The sequence below is a fragment of the Scleropages formosus genome, chromosome 4 (assembly GCF_900964775.1).
Source record: "Scleropages formosus chromosome 4, fSclFor1.1, whole genome shotgun sequence".
NCBI lineage: Eukaryota > Metazoa > Chordata > Actinopteri > Osteoglossiformes > Osteoglossidae > Scleropages > Scleropages formosus.
Genome location: NC_041809.1, coordinates 37,881,184 through 37,895,795, shown reverse-complemented (window position 1 = coordinate 37,895,795; position 14,612 = coordinate 37,881,184). Strand labels below are relative to the sequence as shown.

At 51.3% G+C, this 14,612-nt stretch overlaps 2 protein-coding genes across 5 annotated transcripts in view; one reads left to right on the top strand and one right to left on the bottom strand.

Annotated features, from left to right (window-relative positions):
• Positions 1-7,524, bottom strand: part of LOC108934294 (mitogen-activated protein kinase kinase kinase kinase 2-like) — a 24,781-nt gene extending 17,257 nt beyond the window's left edge. Inside the window, exons 1-3 of one of the 4 annotated variants that reach the window (XM_029250852.1) lie at positions 4,683-7,524; positions 2,457-2,600; positions 2,127-2,308 (exon numbers count right to left, since the gene is read on the bottom strand). In XM_029250852.1, the coding sequence (XP_029106685.1) occupies positions 2,127-2,231 (105 nt within the window). In that variant the 5' untranslated portion in view covers positions 2,232-2,308; positions 2,457-2,600; positions 4,683-7,524. Of the gene's footprint in view, positions 1-2,126; positions 2,309-2,456; positions 2,767-4,682 lie in introns of those variants that run through there. The other 3 variants (XM_018751883.2, XM_018751881.2, XM_018751882.2) reach the window with 3 other exon arrangements.
• Positions 4,366-14,612, top strand: LOC108934295 (reticulon-3-B). The gene is made up of 7 exons (XM_018751884.2): positions 4,366-4,651; positions 10,873-11,080; positions 11,322-11,460; positions 12,077-12,146; positions 12,433-12,479; positions 12,931-12,989; positions 13,485-14,612. The coding sequence occupies exons 1-7, from the start codon at positions 4,537-4,539 to the stop codon at positions 13,531-13,533; spliced, it is 687 nt and encodes a 228-aa protein (XP_018607400.1). The 5' UTR covers positions 4,366-4,536; the 3' UTR covers positions 13,534-14,612.

The window sequence follows — 14,612 nt, the reverse complement described above, 5'->3', positions numbered from 1 at the left end:
GTAAGAAGCTGCAGCTTAAGCAGCCTGCACAAGTAAATCCCCAGTGATCTCAAACCCAACAGTGCTTTTTGTAAACCAGCCTAAGAAGGGAAAATATCTCTGGAGTGTACTGTGAGTGTACTGTGGCACAGACCAAAAGCTGCTACTAAGCCATAAGCCATTCTCCAGTTGCCATGGTGATAGGTGTAGCCAATAGCATAACATCTTCAGGAAAAAAAAGAGAAAGATGAAACACTGAAATCTAACTGTGCTCACTTCCTGTTTTCTTTCCTGTTTGGCCAAGAGATGTAACCCTTTCTCAAATGAACAAGTAATGGGTACCCTTTCAAGATAGCATTTTACTAGGGTAAACATAGCAAAATATGTAACGGCTGAAGAAATATTCAAAGCCTTCGTGAGAATGCTAAAAATGCCTTTGCGTTATGGTCTACATAAGAAGTACTGAGGAGACCACGGTCACGTGGTAATAACAGGCACCTCTTCCTCCGTCTGCCGTTTCTCTGCTTTTCCTGTTACAGAGCCGTACCCTAAAAATGCCATGAGAAAACGGAAAAGAGCAATCTTCGTGCATACTTCGGTCAGTGTCACGAACACACAGAGGGGCTTTAATTTCACTCGACACCGGAGCTGTGTGTACTTCTGTGAAGACCTCAGAAAGACTGACTTCGTAATCTGTCCTTAATAATTATTGACAGCAGTTTCAGTCATTCTCAGTAACTGCTGAACATTTTGAGACTGAAACTGCCAGCGAAGTCAATGACGCTATAAGCAAGGACAGTTAAGGAGGCCTGGAGTTAGGAAAAAGATGTCTGGAATTTTTTTGCGAGACGTGGGCAGCCACAGGTACATAGCACTCACAGCAGAGTAGAGAAAGGTGTGGAGAAGAAGCTCAGCTTCCAGGTTGCGGCACCAGAAAGGTTCACGAAGGAAAAGACGAAAAGAGGACACTTTAAAAGAGTGCACTAGTACCCGACTCTGGAGGAAGGCCTAGTTCTCTAGGTGCAGGAGGAAGATCCTGCGGTAACTTCAGTCACATGGGGCACGTCGTTCGCTGCTTTTTTTACTTGTGAAACCGCAGTTGTAGTAACTACTGCGCAAGTAAAGAACTAAAGAACTCGGGAAGTAGCGCTATAATTTCGTCGTATTGCACAGCGGTATGACAGTAAAGTCTTCAATTCGGTTCAGTTCAATTCAACCGAAGAGCTTCGCTACGCTAACCGGAAAGTCGGTCATCTAGAAACCATTTGTGCATCACAGTTCGATTAGCAGCCCGACAGTTGTCTTGGCAGAAACAACAAGTCACTTTGTTCCAGAGTCCAGACCCAGTAAAAATGCAGATCCTGGACTTATTTCCACCTCTGCACGTTTGTGAAGGCAGGAGCACAAATGTCCACCCCAGCTGTCCTGTTCCACACCTTGAAACGTGGGGACACAATGTAATCAATGAAGAGACATTTCTGAACACGAGGACGACTCCCGGTGACACAAAACTCATTCGAATGATTCGTTCCTTTAGGCCGTGATTTGTTCAAGAGCGCAATTTGCTCCAGAATTTGGAAGAAGCGAGGACTCTTGACTGTGCTGCTGATGAAATATAAATCAGGAAATGTCCACCATAGGATTTAGTGTCTAACTTCAGAGACAAATAATACATTATTATGTCGTTGAACTGTAACGCTGCTGGCAGAAGTAATTTGTAAAGAACGAACGCGAGTTATTTTAAATGAGAGAGAATCACCAGTGATGTGCGGTTCACTACATGATTACATTGTATCTATTGCGGACACTTCACTCCTCGCCCTCTTTCATGTCCCCGACCGCGATGTTTGTGCCACTGTACGAAACAGAGCCCGGCATAAACACTCCGATTCATCATGATCATGTCCTCAATCATAACTGCGCGCGCGCTCTTTCAACTTCACCGTCGTCGGGAGGCGACGGACAGTAGGTCATGCGATCGAATGGTTTGCACTCGCCACGCGGGTCCGGACCGAGGGCTACAAAATAATTGAAATTCCCACGAGCACACAGCTAAAGGAAAAGAAAGGAAAGGAAAGGAAGGCGCGCGGAAGGTGGGCGCATGCAAAACAAAGGGCATCGATCCACCTGGGGGGTGGGGGGGTTACCTTAAAAACATCTCCGTAGGTGCCGCTCCCAATTCGGTGGATGAGCTCGTAGTCATCGAGCGGGTTCAGCAGGGAGACCCCGATCGCCTCCCCGATAGTGTCCATGCCTGGCAGCGCGGCGCGCGCGCGCGCGCGGCTCACGGGGACGCGCTCATGTCAGCCGGGGATGGATGCTCGTCCGCCTTCGCCGCACAGCAAAAGGAAAGTCAGTGCCCGCGAAAGATGGCAGCTACCGACGCTCCTCTATCATCATGTCAGTTTCCCGTAGAGAGAGAGAGAGAGAGAGAGAGAGAGAGCGAGACACACACACACACACACACACACACACACCGTCATGCTTCCTTTCGCGTTAATACGAGCTTCTTCTCCGCCGTCTCTTCTTCGCGCTGTCCGGTCCGCGGCGGCGGGGACGCGGAGGTGCGACGGCTGGCTCACATCCACCGGGGAGCGACAGCACGGACTGGGCCGGAAGAGCTGCGAGTGGTTAAGGAACACACACTACTCGTCGTCATCATGTCGCTAGAACAGGAAACACAGCAGCTGTGCAGATAATAAGATCGACATCGAAGTGCTTCGCGCTCAGATCTCGTCTGTCTGTGTGACGAAGGAAGGGCTCTTTTCTCTTGTGTGTGTGTGTGTGTGTGTGCGCGCGCGCGCTTCTGTGGGGCAGCAGGGGGCGCAGTGGTTAGGGATGCTGCGCCCAAATACGCTCCGGCTGTAGTACCCTTGAGCAAGGTACTTACCCTAAATGACTCCAGTACAATCACACATCTGTATAAATGGCTCAATGATTGTAAGTCGCTTCGGAGAAAAGCTTAAATGTGAGTCATGACGTGTACTGCATGAAACAAAGCATGTTTTGTCCAGTGTACGCGGTGCTTTAACTGCGCTGCTAACAGTAACTTTAGTGTTAAATCACTGCAAAAAGTTGTGTAAATGTTTTCCGGTGTAAATTTACGTTCATGACCAAGACAAACGCTGCGCTGTTTCCAAATCTTGATTAATAAGTGGCTGTGTGCGCAACTGAACACTTTTTTTTCCCAGAAATGTCCTGGACCTGAAAGAAAACATAATAAAAATGCCAAGTATGTTACAAATTTTACCTGCTGGGGAGGAGGGAGTACAGTGACCTTCCTCTGTTTTAAGCTGAACCACTTTGTCGCTCATGGTTTACTTAAAATGTGCCCATTTACATTATTTTTGCAACTGCTAGGAGTCTTAAGCAAGACACGTTAGTCTCAATATGCAACATGTTGTGCAACTGTGTTGGATATAAAAATATGCAACAGTGTAAAGAGGCGGGTCTGGGCACTAAAGGTATGGGATAAATAAAAGACGGCTCTTAAATTCACAATAAATGTGTCTTTTATTTACAAGGCTCATTTTTCATAGACAATCAATGTACATCTCACGTTACAAGCAGGCACGTGACTCGAGGAAATTACACTACAGTACAGTCCTGTGTACCACTGAGGGCTCTTATAAAGAAGCTGTTAAAAGCTCACATACTACTGGGCCCTACGGGACTCAAACCCGCGACACCTTGGCGGTATTAGCACCAGCCTCTAACCAACTGAGCAAACCAGCCCTAGGAGCCCACGTATATTTGTGGTATTATCATGTTTTACCACGTTGTGACTCGTGTCACTACCAAGGTGCATGATTATAAACGCCACTGAGCCACAGAAGAAACGTTAGGGTATGGGATCGAACTCGATCATTTCTAGTCACGACTTAGTCAGTGTTGACAGGCCACAGGGCAGCTCACAAATAACCAATTTATTCACTTATATTATGATTGAGAAGAAAAGGCAAAAAATCTGAACAATAAAAGTTAAGCCGCATTATTATTTCACTACTTAGAAGATGGGTCCTTTTCTGGAAATGACACACCGTTTCATAATCAATATTCTGTAATATATCACTGTTTCCTAGGCAACCGAGGCCCTCGCGGACAAAATCATCCTACCGACTTTGACATGATCAAAGTGTCAAAGTGCGCGACGTGTAAACGATGCAGCGATTAACCGTTTCGAGTGCGGTTCCTTGCGAAAGTGACTCTGAAGGGAGGGAAAGAAGGAGGGAAACGTCCGTTTTGTGTCCTTATTAACTTCAGCAGAACATTTAAAAAGAAGCCCTTCTCTTGTACCTTTAAATGCAGATGAGCGACGCGACCTTTAACCCGAGAGCTGAAAGGCAGCGCGGAGCGCACCCCCCTCCTCCCCCGACCCCACCCTGTGTGTCCCCGCCCCTCCCGCGCTCGGCCCGGTCTCCCCGCCGCACCGCCACCACCCGTGAGCGCACGCGCGCATAACACGCACGCACCGTCCCGCTCGGACCTGCGAGGAGACAAACAGGGTGGAAAAAGCGCTCGAGCTCTTGAGTTGAAGCCGAACTCGGACACGATCGGATGATGATGATGGCAGATTCGGCGAACCAGTCCGCGCACATCTCCTCGTCGCAGGGGTTCGACACCCCGGGCCCGGGCGGACGGGACTCGACCCCTCCGCCGGCCAGGGACTCCGGTAGGACGTGCGCTCGCTCGCTCGCACTCACCTGCTGCCGCCGCTACCCTTTTGTTCTTCTCACCAGTGAGTGTAATGAGAGTAAATTTCACCGTGAAGTCAAGAGCGCGACGCGGCTCGAGCGACTGATGATGTCGATGTTCGCGTTTCGACGCCTGACGCGCCGTTGCTGCTACAATTTTATCATGGCGTGTTTACACTCTCTGTCTGTGTTACACTGACTGTCTAGTGTCACACGAGTGTTTACTCTCACCGCCAGTGTTCACGTTTACACTCTTTACCCTGATCTCTCTGCACGACCGCCGATTGTCCGGTTTTCTCGCTCTTTTTTTCCCTACTTTGCTGTGTCATCGACCGACCGAGGCGCCACTTAACGAACGAACGAGTAGCGCCTCGGTCACAGACTGAGCCCGGCGAACATGACATGTTCTGTTCTCTTTTATTTAATAATAGTTGCTCGTCGTTCTTGTTGTTATTATTAGAATAATTATTATTATTATTATTTGAAACAAGCGCGCGGCCGCGTTTTAGCCCAGTTTGTCGGTCCCGATGGAGACCTGGCGTGGAGTCCTCTCGTCCCCTTGGTCGGACACACAGCAGCAGGCCGCTAATTGACAGAAAACGGCCCTGTTGTTGTTGCTGAGGTGCGCAGCTGGGGACGAAAACAGGGCTCAGAAGATGCGAAAAAGGGATTAAAAAAAAAAAAAAAATCTGTGTGAGTGTGTAAGAGACACACAGGATGTGTTTGAATGAGTGTTTCCGCAGTGGAGCAGAAGGTGTTCAGCTTGGACTCCTTGTGGAACAACCAAACGAGGTGTGATTTGGAAAAGGATGAAATGAACACTGATGGTTACTGTCAACATTCGCTACTTTGCATCCTGCTTAGAAAGGTGGGCTCGTCGGACAGTAAGTTGTGATTTGAGGTGCAGTGCGTTAACCGCAGAGCCTTGGCCTTGCTGCCTGTGTTGCTGACTCAAGTCCTTGTTGTCATCCATCAAGTCCTTCTCCCCTCCATCTCTCGCTTTGACTGCTCCCGTCCTTATAGAACCAGCCGGGAGCTCTCCGGATGATGGACGGCACAGCGGTGCAGCGGGTAGCACAGGTGCCTCGCGGTTCTCGGGCTGCGGATTTCGACGCGGACTGGAACCCGGCTCAACGTGTGTGGAGTTTATCCCTTCTCTTTGCGTTCACGTGGGTTTCCGCCAGGTGCTCCTGTTTCCTCCCGCAATCCAAGGATGTGCTCCAGCTGAACTGGTGACTTCAGGCTTGCCCTTTGTGTGTGAAAGTGGAAGTGTGTGTGTTTGTGTTGCATTGTTCTGTTTTGTGGATGGGTGCATATGTGTCTGACACTGAAATCCACTCTGGACAACGGCGTCGGCTAAATATGAATTATTAACACGCAGTGATATTAATGGCAGCCCTGTCACTGTAAAGACAAACGGCGCGAAGCGAGCGTCTCTTCTCTACCTTACACTGTTGCAGCATCGCTGTGCGGACGTGGAAGGACCGTTTCCTCGAGTTAATGAGTACCACGTTTGGCAGGGAAAGTTGTTCTTTCGGCTCGTGGGAACGTGAATATTTGCCAGAGCTGCGGATTACGGAAAGGACCCTTTCAGAAAGCTGCCTTGTCCGCTGCCGAAATCGTTACGAATAAGTCCGGTGACGTACGAGGGACAAGCCGCACATTGTTTCTCTTCTGGTGAAAAGTGCGCGCTCGGAGCGAAGGTGCGCAACGATGTTGCGTCTGTGCTGCACGTGCGGCGCAGCAGTGACCGCGTGTACGGTTTTACCAAAGTGAACGTTGACTGTGAAATCGGAGAATAAAATCCCAACGTGGTTTAGTAACGAAACGTGAGGAACTCGGGTGCGTCAGAACGGCACTCGAAATGTTGAGTTTTGCTTGCGAGCTCTTTGTCAACTTGGTATGTGATTCCGTACGATTGAGCAGACGTCCGTAAGGTCGCCTGGTACGAGGCCGTATGTATGCGTACTGTACATGTATGTTTTTGCTTTAATGGTCCACAGAAGAAAGACAAACCCTGAAATTGTTCCTCAAAAGTTCAAACACGTGATGCCGGTGCAAGTTAGATGCTTTAGCACAGGTATAATGATATGTACTGTGAAATACTGCGTTTTGCGTTCGTTCGAGTGGCGTGCTGCACACGATACGTGAAACGCGTACCCTTTGTACCCATAAGGTGAGCGACACCCCCCCCACCACCCACCCATCCTGGGATGTCCTTCCTCATTCGTCTTAATCTCTCACTCCTCTGATGTCGTTGAAACTTTAATGGAGTTGGACTCGGTCCATCAATCATATGTGTCCAGTCGGATATTTTCAGCCGGGACTCATCTGTTGTGAGTCTGAATGCGTGAAGCGAGTGTTTGTAACAACGTCCGCATACGCTTTATTTTGGAACCCGTCCGTGCTCCTTCGCCAGGTGCGTTTCTGCCCTCCTGCTGGGGTACGAGTGTTTGCGGTCGTGTTGACCTGGTCGTTAAATAGAGGGATGCTTTGTGCGGGGAGCAGTCTCTCTCTCTGACACACAGAGTGTACGGTATGTTTGGATTGTCCCGCAGTGAAAGTAGACTCTGCCCCCGGTCTGTACCCCCCCCTCCCACTCAGCCCGTCCAGAATTCCTCAAGCTGCTGAAGTGGCTGAATCGGCATTTCTCGACGTGCTCGTGTGTCCCGGCCCTCGTCCCCGGCACCTGGACGTAAATGGGCAGCGTTACAGAGGCGCCTGTCGGGGGTTCAGAGAAGGTCACCCTGCAGCGAGCTGGAGCCCAGAACCACGCGGTGAGGAGAGGGAGCCGTCAAGCGGATTGTCCCCGTGGCCAGCGTGGGCCACGTGATGTGCGATGGAGGAAAATGAGGTGCAGCGGAATCTGCCGGATTTCCACGGCATCGATGTAGCGCTATAATTTTAAGATACATTTGAACTGTTTTAGTCACGTCATTTCATAGCTGACGTTTTTGTTCAAAGTAACTGTTTCCAGCAGGGTGGCAAACGGGAGCGTTTCGAGGTGCGAACCCAACTCGGGAGCTCTGCACCAGGGCCGCTGTGGCTGGGAGCAGCGACCTTCCGGTTAAAGGTTTTCGTCACTCGAGTCTGCTGTGGCGTTACCGTTTAGTGTGTGTGTGTGTGTGTGTGTGTGTGTGTGTGTGTGTGGTGTGGGGGGGGGGGGTGTAACGTGCTATGTACATACGTCCCGCGACGAAGGGCTCGGGCCGCTTGCTTTTTCCACCTTGTACGTTGTCGTGTCGAGGGGTGTGTCGTTTGGGCGTCGTGCTCAGGTATGCGAAGCTTGTCCCGTGTGACACGCGTGAATAAAGGACGGGATTCCACAGGTGCGTCGCCCACGTTCGTTGATCTCCCGAAAAAACCGACGAGCCGGACCAGCCTGTCTGCCGGGGACTCGGGGTGTTGTCGCCTCGCCCGTGAAACCGGGACCTTGGAACGACTGGCTTGACTAATTTGTACCGAATGCAGGGCTCGTCGTGAACGTGATCCTATCGTTAATTTGTGTTTGATGGGTCCGGCTCGGTTTAAAAAGTGACACGTGCTGTAATGGAAAGATTTTCTTTTTTTTTTTTTAATGTTTTATGATCTCTCGTTCAGTGCATTGATGTGGTATAAAGCAATAGATTTTTTTTTTTTTTTTTTACAAAGCAGCTGAAATGTGAGTGAATAAGTAATTTCTAATCGTAATAAATAATTTGTTGTCGTCACAATGTCTTAATCGGCTCCTGTATCGAAACGTCCCGACGTTACCCTGTGCCGGGTGAAGGTTTCCTCCGAACGTCACTGCGGTGTTAAAAAAAGATTTTGCGCAGAACTGAGAGCATCGTGTTGCTCAACAGCAGCCTTGTCGTGGACGGTTTCCGTTAAACCCCATGTGTCCAACTCGGTCGCATGAACAAGTGGTGCTGAGCTTTCTGGATGCGCGCACACACCTTGCAATGAAAGTCAGGAGGTGTCTGGGGAAGAAGCTGTTTTCCGTGTGTGTGTGAGAATTGTCCTGTATCGCCTGCCAGACGATGGATGTGCAGGGTGAGTGGAGTCCCTCGTCATTTTGGAGGCTCCGCTCCTACATCTGGACGGATCGACGTCCTCGACGGCCGGGAGTTGCGTGTCGGTGATGTTTTGAGCTGTTCTCGTGACCCGTTGCAGAGGTTTCTGTTCTTCTCTTGTGCAACTGGCGTACCATGCTGTGATACAGTACTAAACTCCCAAACTTAAAATATGGTTTATCCCCCCCCCCAATGGTGAAGAAACTCCCTCTTTACTTTTCATGTGCAGGGACATAAACGCCGCGCCTTCCTTTACTTATGGCTCCTCAAAGTGGTGTTTATGGAGCTCGGAAACGTTCCTCCGTTCACCACGGTACGCGCGGCTCGGCGTCGCCCGTTGACCGCGTCCCGCCGAAATAGCGGAAGCGAAGGAAAGAATTTCGACTTCCTGTTTCGTTGCAGGTTCCGGTCGTTTCGCTTTGACTCCGGTGGTTCCTCCAGCTTCAACCCCAGCGAACTGCTCGCGTAGTTCAGCGGCAAAATGAGGCGTTGACCTTTTTTCCCCATTTTCTTTTATTTCACGCTCGGTTCGCCTCCTTCGCTGCTCAAGTGTCATTTCTCAGCGGAGCGTTCGGCGTTTGTAAACGGCGCCGACAACGAACACCTTTTCGGTTCCAGTCTAAGCTGCAAACGGCCTTTTCGTCAAAGTGTCGCTTCCTACTTTCGCAGCCCGTTTACGCCGCGGTGCGGCGCTCGGCCGTTTGCATCACTTCCCGTCATCTTACGTTCTTCCCTTCCAGTCCTGTCCTCAACGACACTGCGCTGTCCCCGCGGTCGCCTTTCAGCGGCTGTCCGTGTCCTCCGTCGATCTCTTCGCACTCTCTCTCTCTCTCTCTCTCTCTCAATGCTTTTAGTCCACGGAGGTATTTGAACGGGTTCAAGCGCTGCATCTTTTCTTAGATCAGTCTATATAAACGTGTCTCTACGGGTTATAAAATAACTTTTTTCTTATTAAAACTCAGAATTTCACATTCAATGGCCAAGTGCGTACAGGGAGAAGCCAACCGAGTTTCAAGTTTTCGTGTGACAAATAAAAGAAATCTCTGTACGGAGTTGCTGTGGATGCGTAGCCTGCGAAGAAAAGGAAATGAAAGCAAACGGAGAGGCCCAGGACAGCGATAGGGAGGGTTACGGTTAGATGGGTTCCTGTAGGAGCGGCAGGGCATTCTGGGACAGCGGAGATCGCTGGCACTTTTCTCCGAAGCGACTTACACCGTTTGCCGCTTAGTTACTTGCGCAACTGGCTACTTGCTACTGGAGCAATTTCAGGGTAAGTAAATAGTTCAAAGGTACCGCAGCTGGATGTGGGATTCGAACCCGAGACCTTCGGGTCCGAAGGCAGCGGCTGTAACCAGTACGCCTCCCGCAGAGCTTTGTGTAGAAGTGCAGCTGCGTGTAAATCTTGACTTGTCGGTAATAATCTGGAAACAATGGAAACCTTTCTTGAGTTCAGGTGCCTCGTTCAGCTTTGTTGGCTTTTCGGACACGTTTTAAAGCCTCGGCAGCTTGTGGAGCTCAGGGTACCTGCTCTAGTACGTGGTTCACATTTCTCTGAATGGGGATATTTCTTCTATAAGCCTCATGTAGAAGTTTCTAGGTGTTTATGGAGGCGTGACTGCAGCAGCTCCAGCGGTTGTCTGGATCGAGACTCTCCATGTAAGGAAACACACACACACACCGCATGAAAGCTCATGTGTTTTGAACATATAGTTTATGAAAAGGGTCACCAAACTGAAAAGAGCCCATTTACACTCCATAGATGGTGCGATGTAGTCTCTCTCTCACTCACACACACACACATCTACCACCTGTGTGTCGTGTTAAGAAAGGAGTTAAACGTCGTTCACTTGTTCTACATCCCTGTAAACAGTTTTTCCCCAAGTCCCGCTAGATGAACTGTCCACTTATCGACTGCTTGAGAATCTCTCACGATCTCTTCGTTTTCCTGATGCCTGTTGAAGGTACAACAGCGGCGCCTCTCGTGGGACCGGAACCTACTGCGTGCCGCGTGCAGGGCTTCCGGCGCGGCCGCTTAGAGCTTCTGTTGGCTGTGCCCGTATTGACCGTGTTTGACGCTAAGGTCCTACTCGTGTCAGTAAATGTGTGTTTTGCCGCCTCTCTCTCTCCTGCCGCCCGCTCTTCCTAAGTGAGAGACCTGGTCTACTGGCGGGAGCCCAAGAAGTCGGGTGTGGTCTTCGGGGTCTCTCTCCTGGTCCTCCTGTCCCTGGCCACCTTCAGCGTCATCAGCGTGGTGTCCTACCTGCTGCTGGCCCTGCTCTGCGTGACCATCGCCTTCCGCACCTACAAGTCCGTCGTCCAAGCCGTGCAGAAGTCCGACGAGGGACACCCCTTTAAGTAAGCGGGGCGGGGGCGCGGCGATCTCTTCGCTCGGCGGCGCTTCCGTCGCCGTGCGCGGAACGCGTACGATGTGTTGGGTGTTTGTTTTAGAGAGCCGCTTTTTAACTCTCTTCTTGGTATCTTATATTGGCTCTCGCGGGGACAGGCAGCGCGTTCCTCCGCGGTACGTTTACTTGAACGCGGGTCGCGCTGCCACAGCTGCACGCGTGACCCGTCGTGCCTTCTTGTCGACTCGCAGGGCCCTCTTGGACAAGGACATCGGCATTCCCACGGAGACCTTCCGCAAGCACACGGACGTCTGTCTCTCCCGTGTGAACCGCGCGCTCAAGCAGATGAGACGCCTCTTCCTGGTGGAGGACCTCGTGGATTCCCTCAAGGTTTGTCGGCGGTCGGGCCCGGAAGGCGTCGCCGAGACTCCCGTTGGGAAGCGGGCTTTAGGTGGCTCCGGGGTCTCGGTGCGAGCGCGCGCGCCGTGTTTCTCCGTGCGCGTTCGCTCCACCCAGTCTCCGGAGCAGCGCAGCTCCGTGCGTGAGGGAAAGGGTGCCAAGTGGCTCCCGAGGCCCTCTTGCGACTGCGAGAGAGCGACTCGTGCCTTGAACGTCGCCATCGCCGAGTCAAAGGAGGCTTTTAGTCCCGATCGTGTGAGAATGTTGAGGATGGAGCACGAGAGGGAGGCCAGGGGTCTCCGGTGGCAACGCCCCGCTCCGCTCCGCCCGCACCGTTTCGGCCGATAATCCAGAAAACGCTGCAAACGTTACACGTGCGAGACGGCAGGTGGCGTGTTGGTGACAGGCATCGCCCTCCGCTCTGAATGGCCCCTCCTTCACACGATGTCATCTTATTTTCACCTCCGTCCACGCGCGGCGTCGGTGTGCGTCGGATGATTTCGTCGGTCTGCGGACGCCGTCGCGTTCGCCGACCGCGGCGACCGCCCTTCGCTGTCCGTGCGTGAGCTGTGCTGCTCGGTGACGGTCACCCCTCTTTGCTCTTTAGCTCGCGGTTGCGATGTGGCTGCTGACCTACGTGGGCGCGATCTTCAATGGCATCACCCTCCTCATCCTGGGTAAGACGCGTCTGAGTCCGCAGTGCGATGTCCATCCGTAACGCGCACACGGCACGGATTCACGAGCACCAGTGGAACTGAACTGTACTTGTGCTCTTTGCCAAGGTCTAATAGGACAATGGATGTGTTAATAACGTGATGTTATTCTTATGACACATTTGTTAATTTTAAGAGGGAAAATCAGTGGATTTCACATTGTTATCAATAGAAACCTAATGGAAAAGCATGAGTTTGCTTAATTGTACCTGGACACAATGCCAACGCCTTTCTCAATTGTGAATTGCAGCGGACATTCTGGTGTTCACCCTTCCCCTGGTGTATGAAAAAAACAAGGTGAGAACTTGAGATTGAAATTTTCTTCTGAACTCGTAGGTCATTTTTCAGCAGGTTCTTAAAGTGCCTTTTTTCGCCGGGTGTTGAGTTGTGGCCCCTGGAATGTTTCTTAGGTTCAGCTAAAACCACCAATTCCGTTTGATTCATCACATTAAGGGTTGAGCTCACTTATCACTGCATCAGTATTTCACGTCATACACTGAAAATTTTGGCCCTTTATGGAGTTGTACTTTCCAGAATGACCTTTTGGGGTTTTTTAACGAGGGTCTGTTACCGTACATGTAGAAGTGCCACAAACTGTACATGTTACTGTGTGGAGTGAACGGCATCGTTCTGGATGTGGTACGATGCTGCTGTAGCTCATGTCTTCTCCGCGGATGGAAGTGTGTTTGTTCTGCTTTGTCACTCAAAGGAACGTTTTTTTTTTTTTCTTTTTTCTTTTTTTTCCCAGACCCAGATTGACCAGCATGTGAATCGCGTGCGCACCCAAGTCGACAGCACTCTTGCCAAGTGAGCAGTTACTGCGTCTTCCTTTCTCAGCGAGTCGTAAGCGTTCCCCTCATCTGAACACCCGTCTTGGACTCCCGCTCCTTTCGAAATTAGCAGTTAGGTGGCTTTTCTGCAACGGGGCTGTGGTGCCTCAGCGGGCTTGGCCCGGTCCTGCTTTCCGGCGGGTCTGGGGTTCGAGTCCCGCTTGGCGTGCCTTGCGACGGACTGGCGTCCCGTCCTGGGTGCGTCCCCTCCCCCTGCAGCCTTGTGCCCTGTGTTGCCGGGTTAGGCTCCGGCTCCCCGCGACCCCGTATGGGACAAGCGGTTTCAGGTGTGTGTGTGTGTGTGTGTGTGTGTGTGTGTGTGTGTGTGTGTGTGTGTGTGTGAGTGAGAGAGAGAGAGATAGAGATCAGCGCAAGAGGATATGGTTCGTGTTCCTGCCGCACATTTTGAAACATGAAAGTAGAGTCGTTACACCAGTGTAACTTTCTGTTTTTGTTGTCGTTGCTCAACCAGGTTGCAGGAGAAGCTCCCTGGAGCAGTGAAGCGCACCAAGGCAGAATAACCATCTCGCCAGTGGAGCAGCCCCACACACACACACACACACACACACACCACTGAGACTCTGACCACTTGTCCCTTCCCTTCCCTCCCTTTACACACAAGCAGCTGCAAAGTGAAAAAGCTACCCAGCGCTGAGAAGCACCACAAAACTCATGTACACTGGAACCGTGATGCAACACCACACACACACTCACTCACTCACTCACACACACTCTCTCTCACTCACTCACCTGGAGCCACTAATGTACGACGCTCTGCGGCAGGGACGGTACAGGCAGCGAGAGCCCAACCGGGGGTGTCTCAAGGAGGGTTGATGTTGAGGGGTGGGGGTGAGGGCTGTGTTTGGACCTGCTGAGCGCCGTCACACTCAAGCGAATGTCTGTCTGCATCTGTCGTGCTTCATGAGACTCGAGATGTGCAAATATAATGGCCGTGTGCGTATCTGTCATTGGCGTCGTCGCGTCCTGCCCCCCCCCGTCACGTTACCGTCGTCGTCGCCGCCGCTACCGTTTCCAAAGGCTTCCTGTCGCGGCGCAGAACAGACGGTTGCGTTCGCGTGGCCGTTTCATCCGTCGCCGAGACGCGTGACCCGCGGAGGACGCGGGCCGAGCAACGCTAATGGAAACGAGCCGAACCGTTGCCGATCATTTCTTGCTTGCTCCTTCATTTTGCTTCGTCTTCTACACGTCCGCGAATGTGTGACCGCAAAAGGGGAGGAGCAACTACAGCATTCTCGTATTTGACGTGCTGTCGTACTCGCGTGGGTTCAAACCGAGTTTTTACACCGAATTCCCGGTTACGTCGACGGTTTCGTCATTTTTCGGCTCGCTGCTCTCTGTTGGCCGCACGGGTCCTTCCTCGACTTGGAAGGATTTCGCTCGGTTTCGGTCTCTTCATATTTGCTCGTCTTTGTCACTTCCGGCAGTAGAAAGTCCCTGGTGCGTTAGGGCCGTTCCAGGCGTGACGACCTGTTATCGAAGAGCGTGCTTATGATTTCTGTTATCGATATTGTATTCTATTATCTAAATATCTATTTATAATGTAGTCGTACTACTGACCCCTTGCCTTGTTTAAAAAAAA

What these genes read in the sequence shown, in the direction of transcription:
- LOC108934295 (XM_018751884.2), top strand. Translation starts at nt 4,537, where the DNA reads ATGATGATGATGGCAGATTCGGCGAACCAGTCCGCGCACATCTCCTCG. An exon ending in ACCTCGTGGATTCCCTCAAG is followed by an intron (nt 11,461 to 12,076) that starts GTTTGTCGGCGG and finishes TTTGCTCTTTAG; the next exon opens with CTCGCGGTTGCGATGTGGCT. An exon ending in GTCGACAGCACTCTTGCCAA is followed by an intron (nt 12,990 to 13,484) that starts GTGAGCAGTTAC and finishes TTGCTCAACCAG; the next exon opens with GTTGCAGGAGAAGCTCCCTG.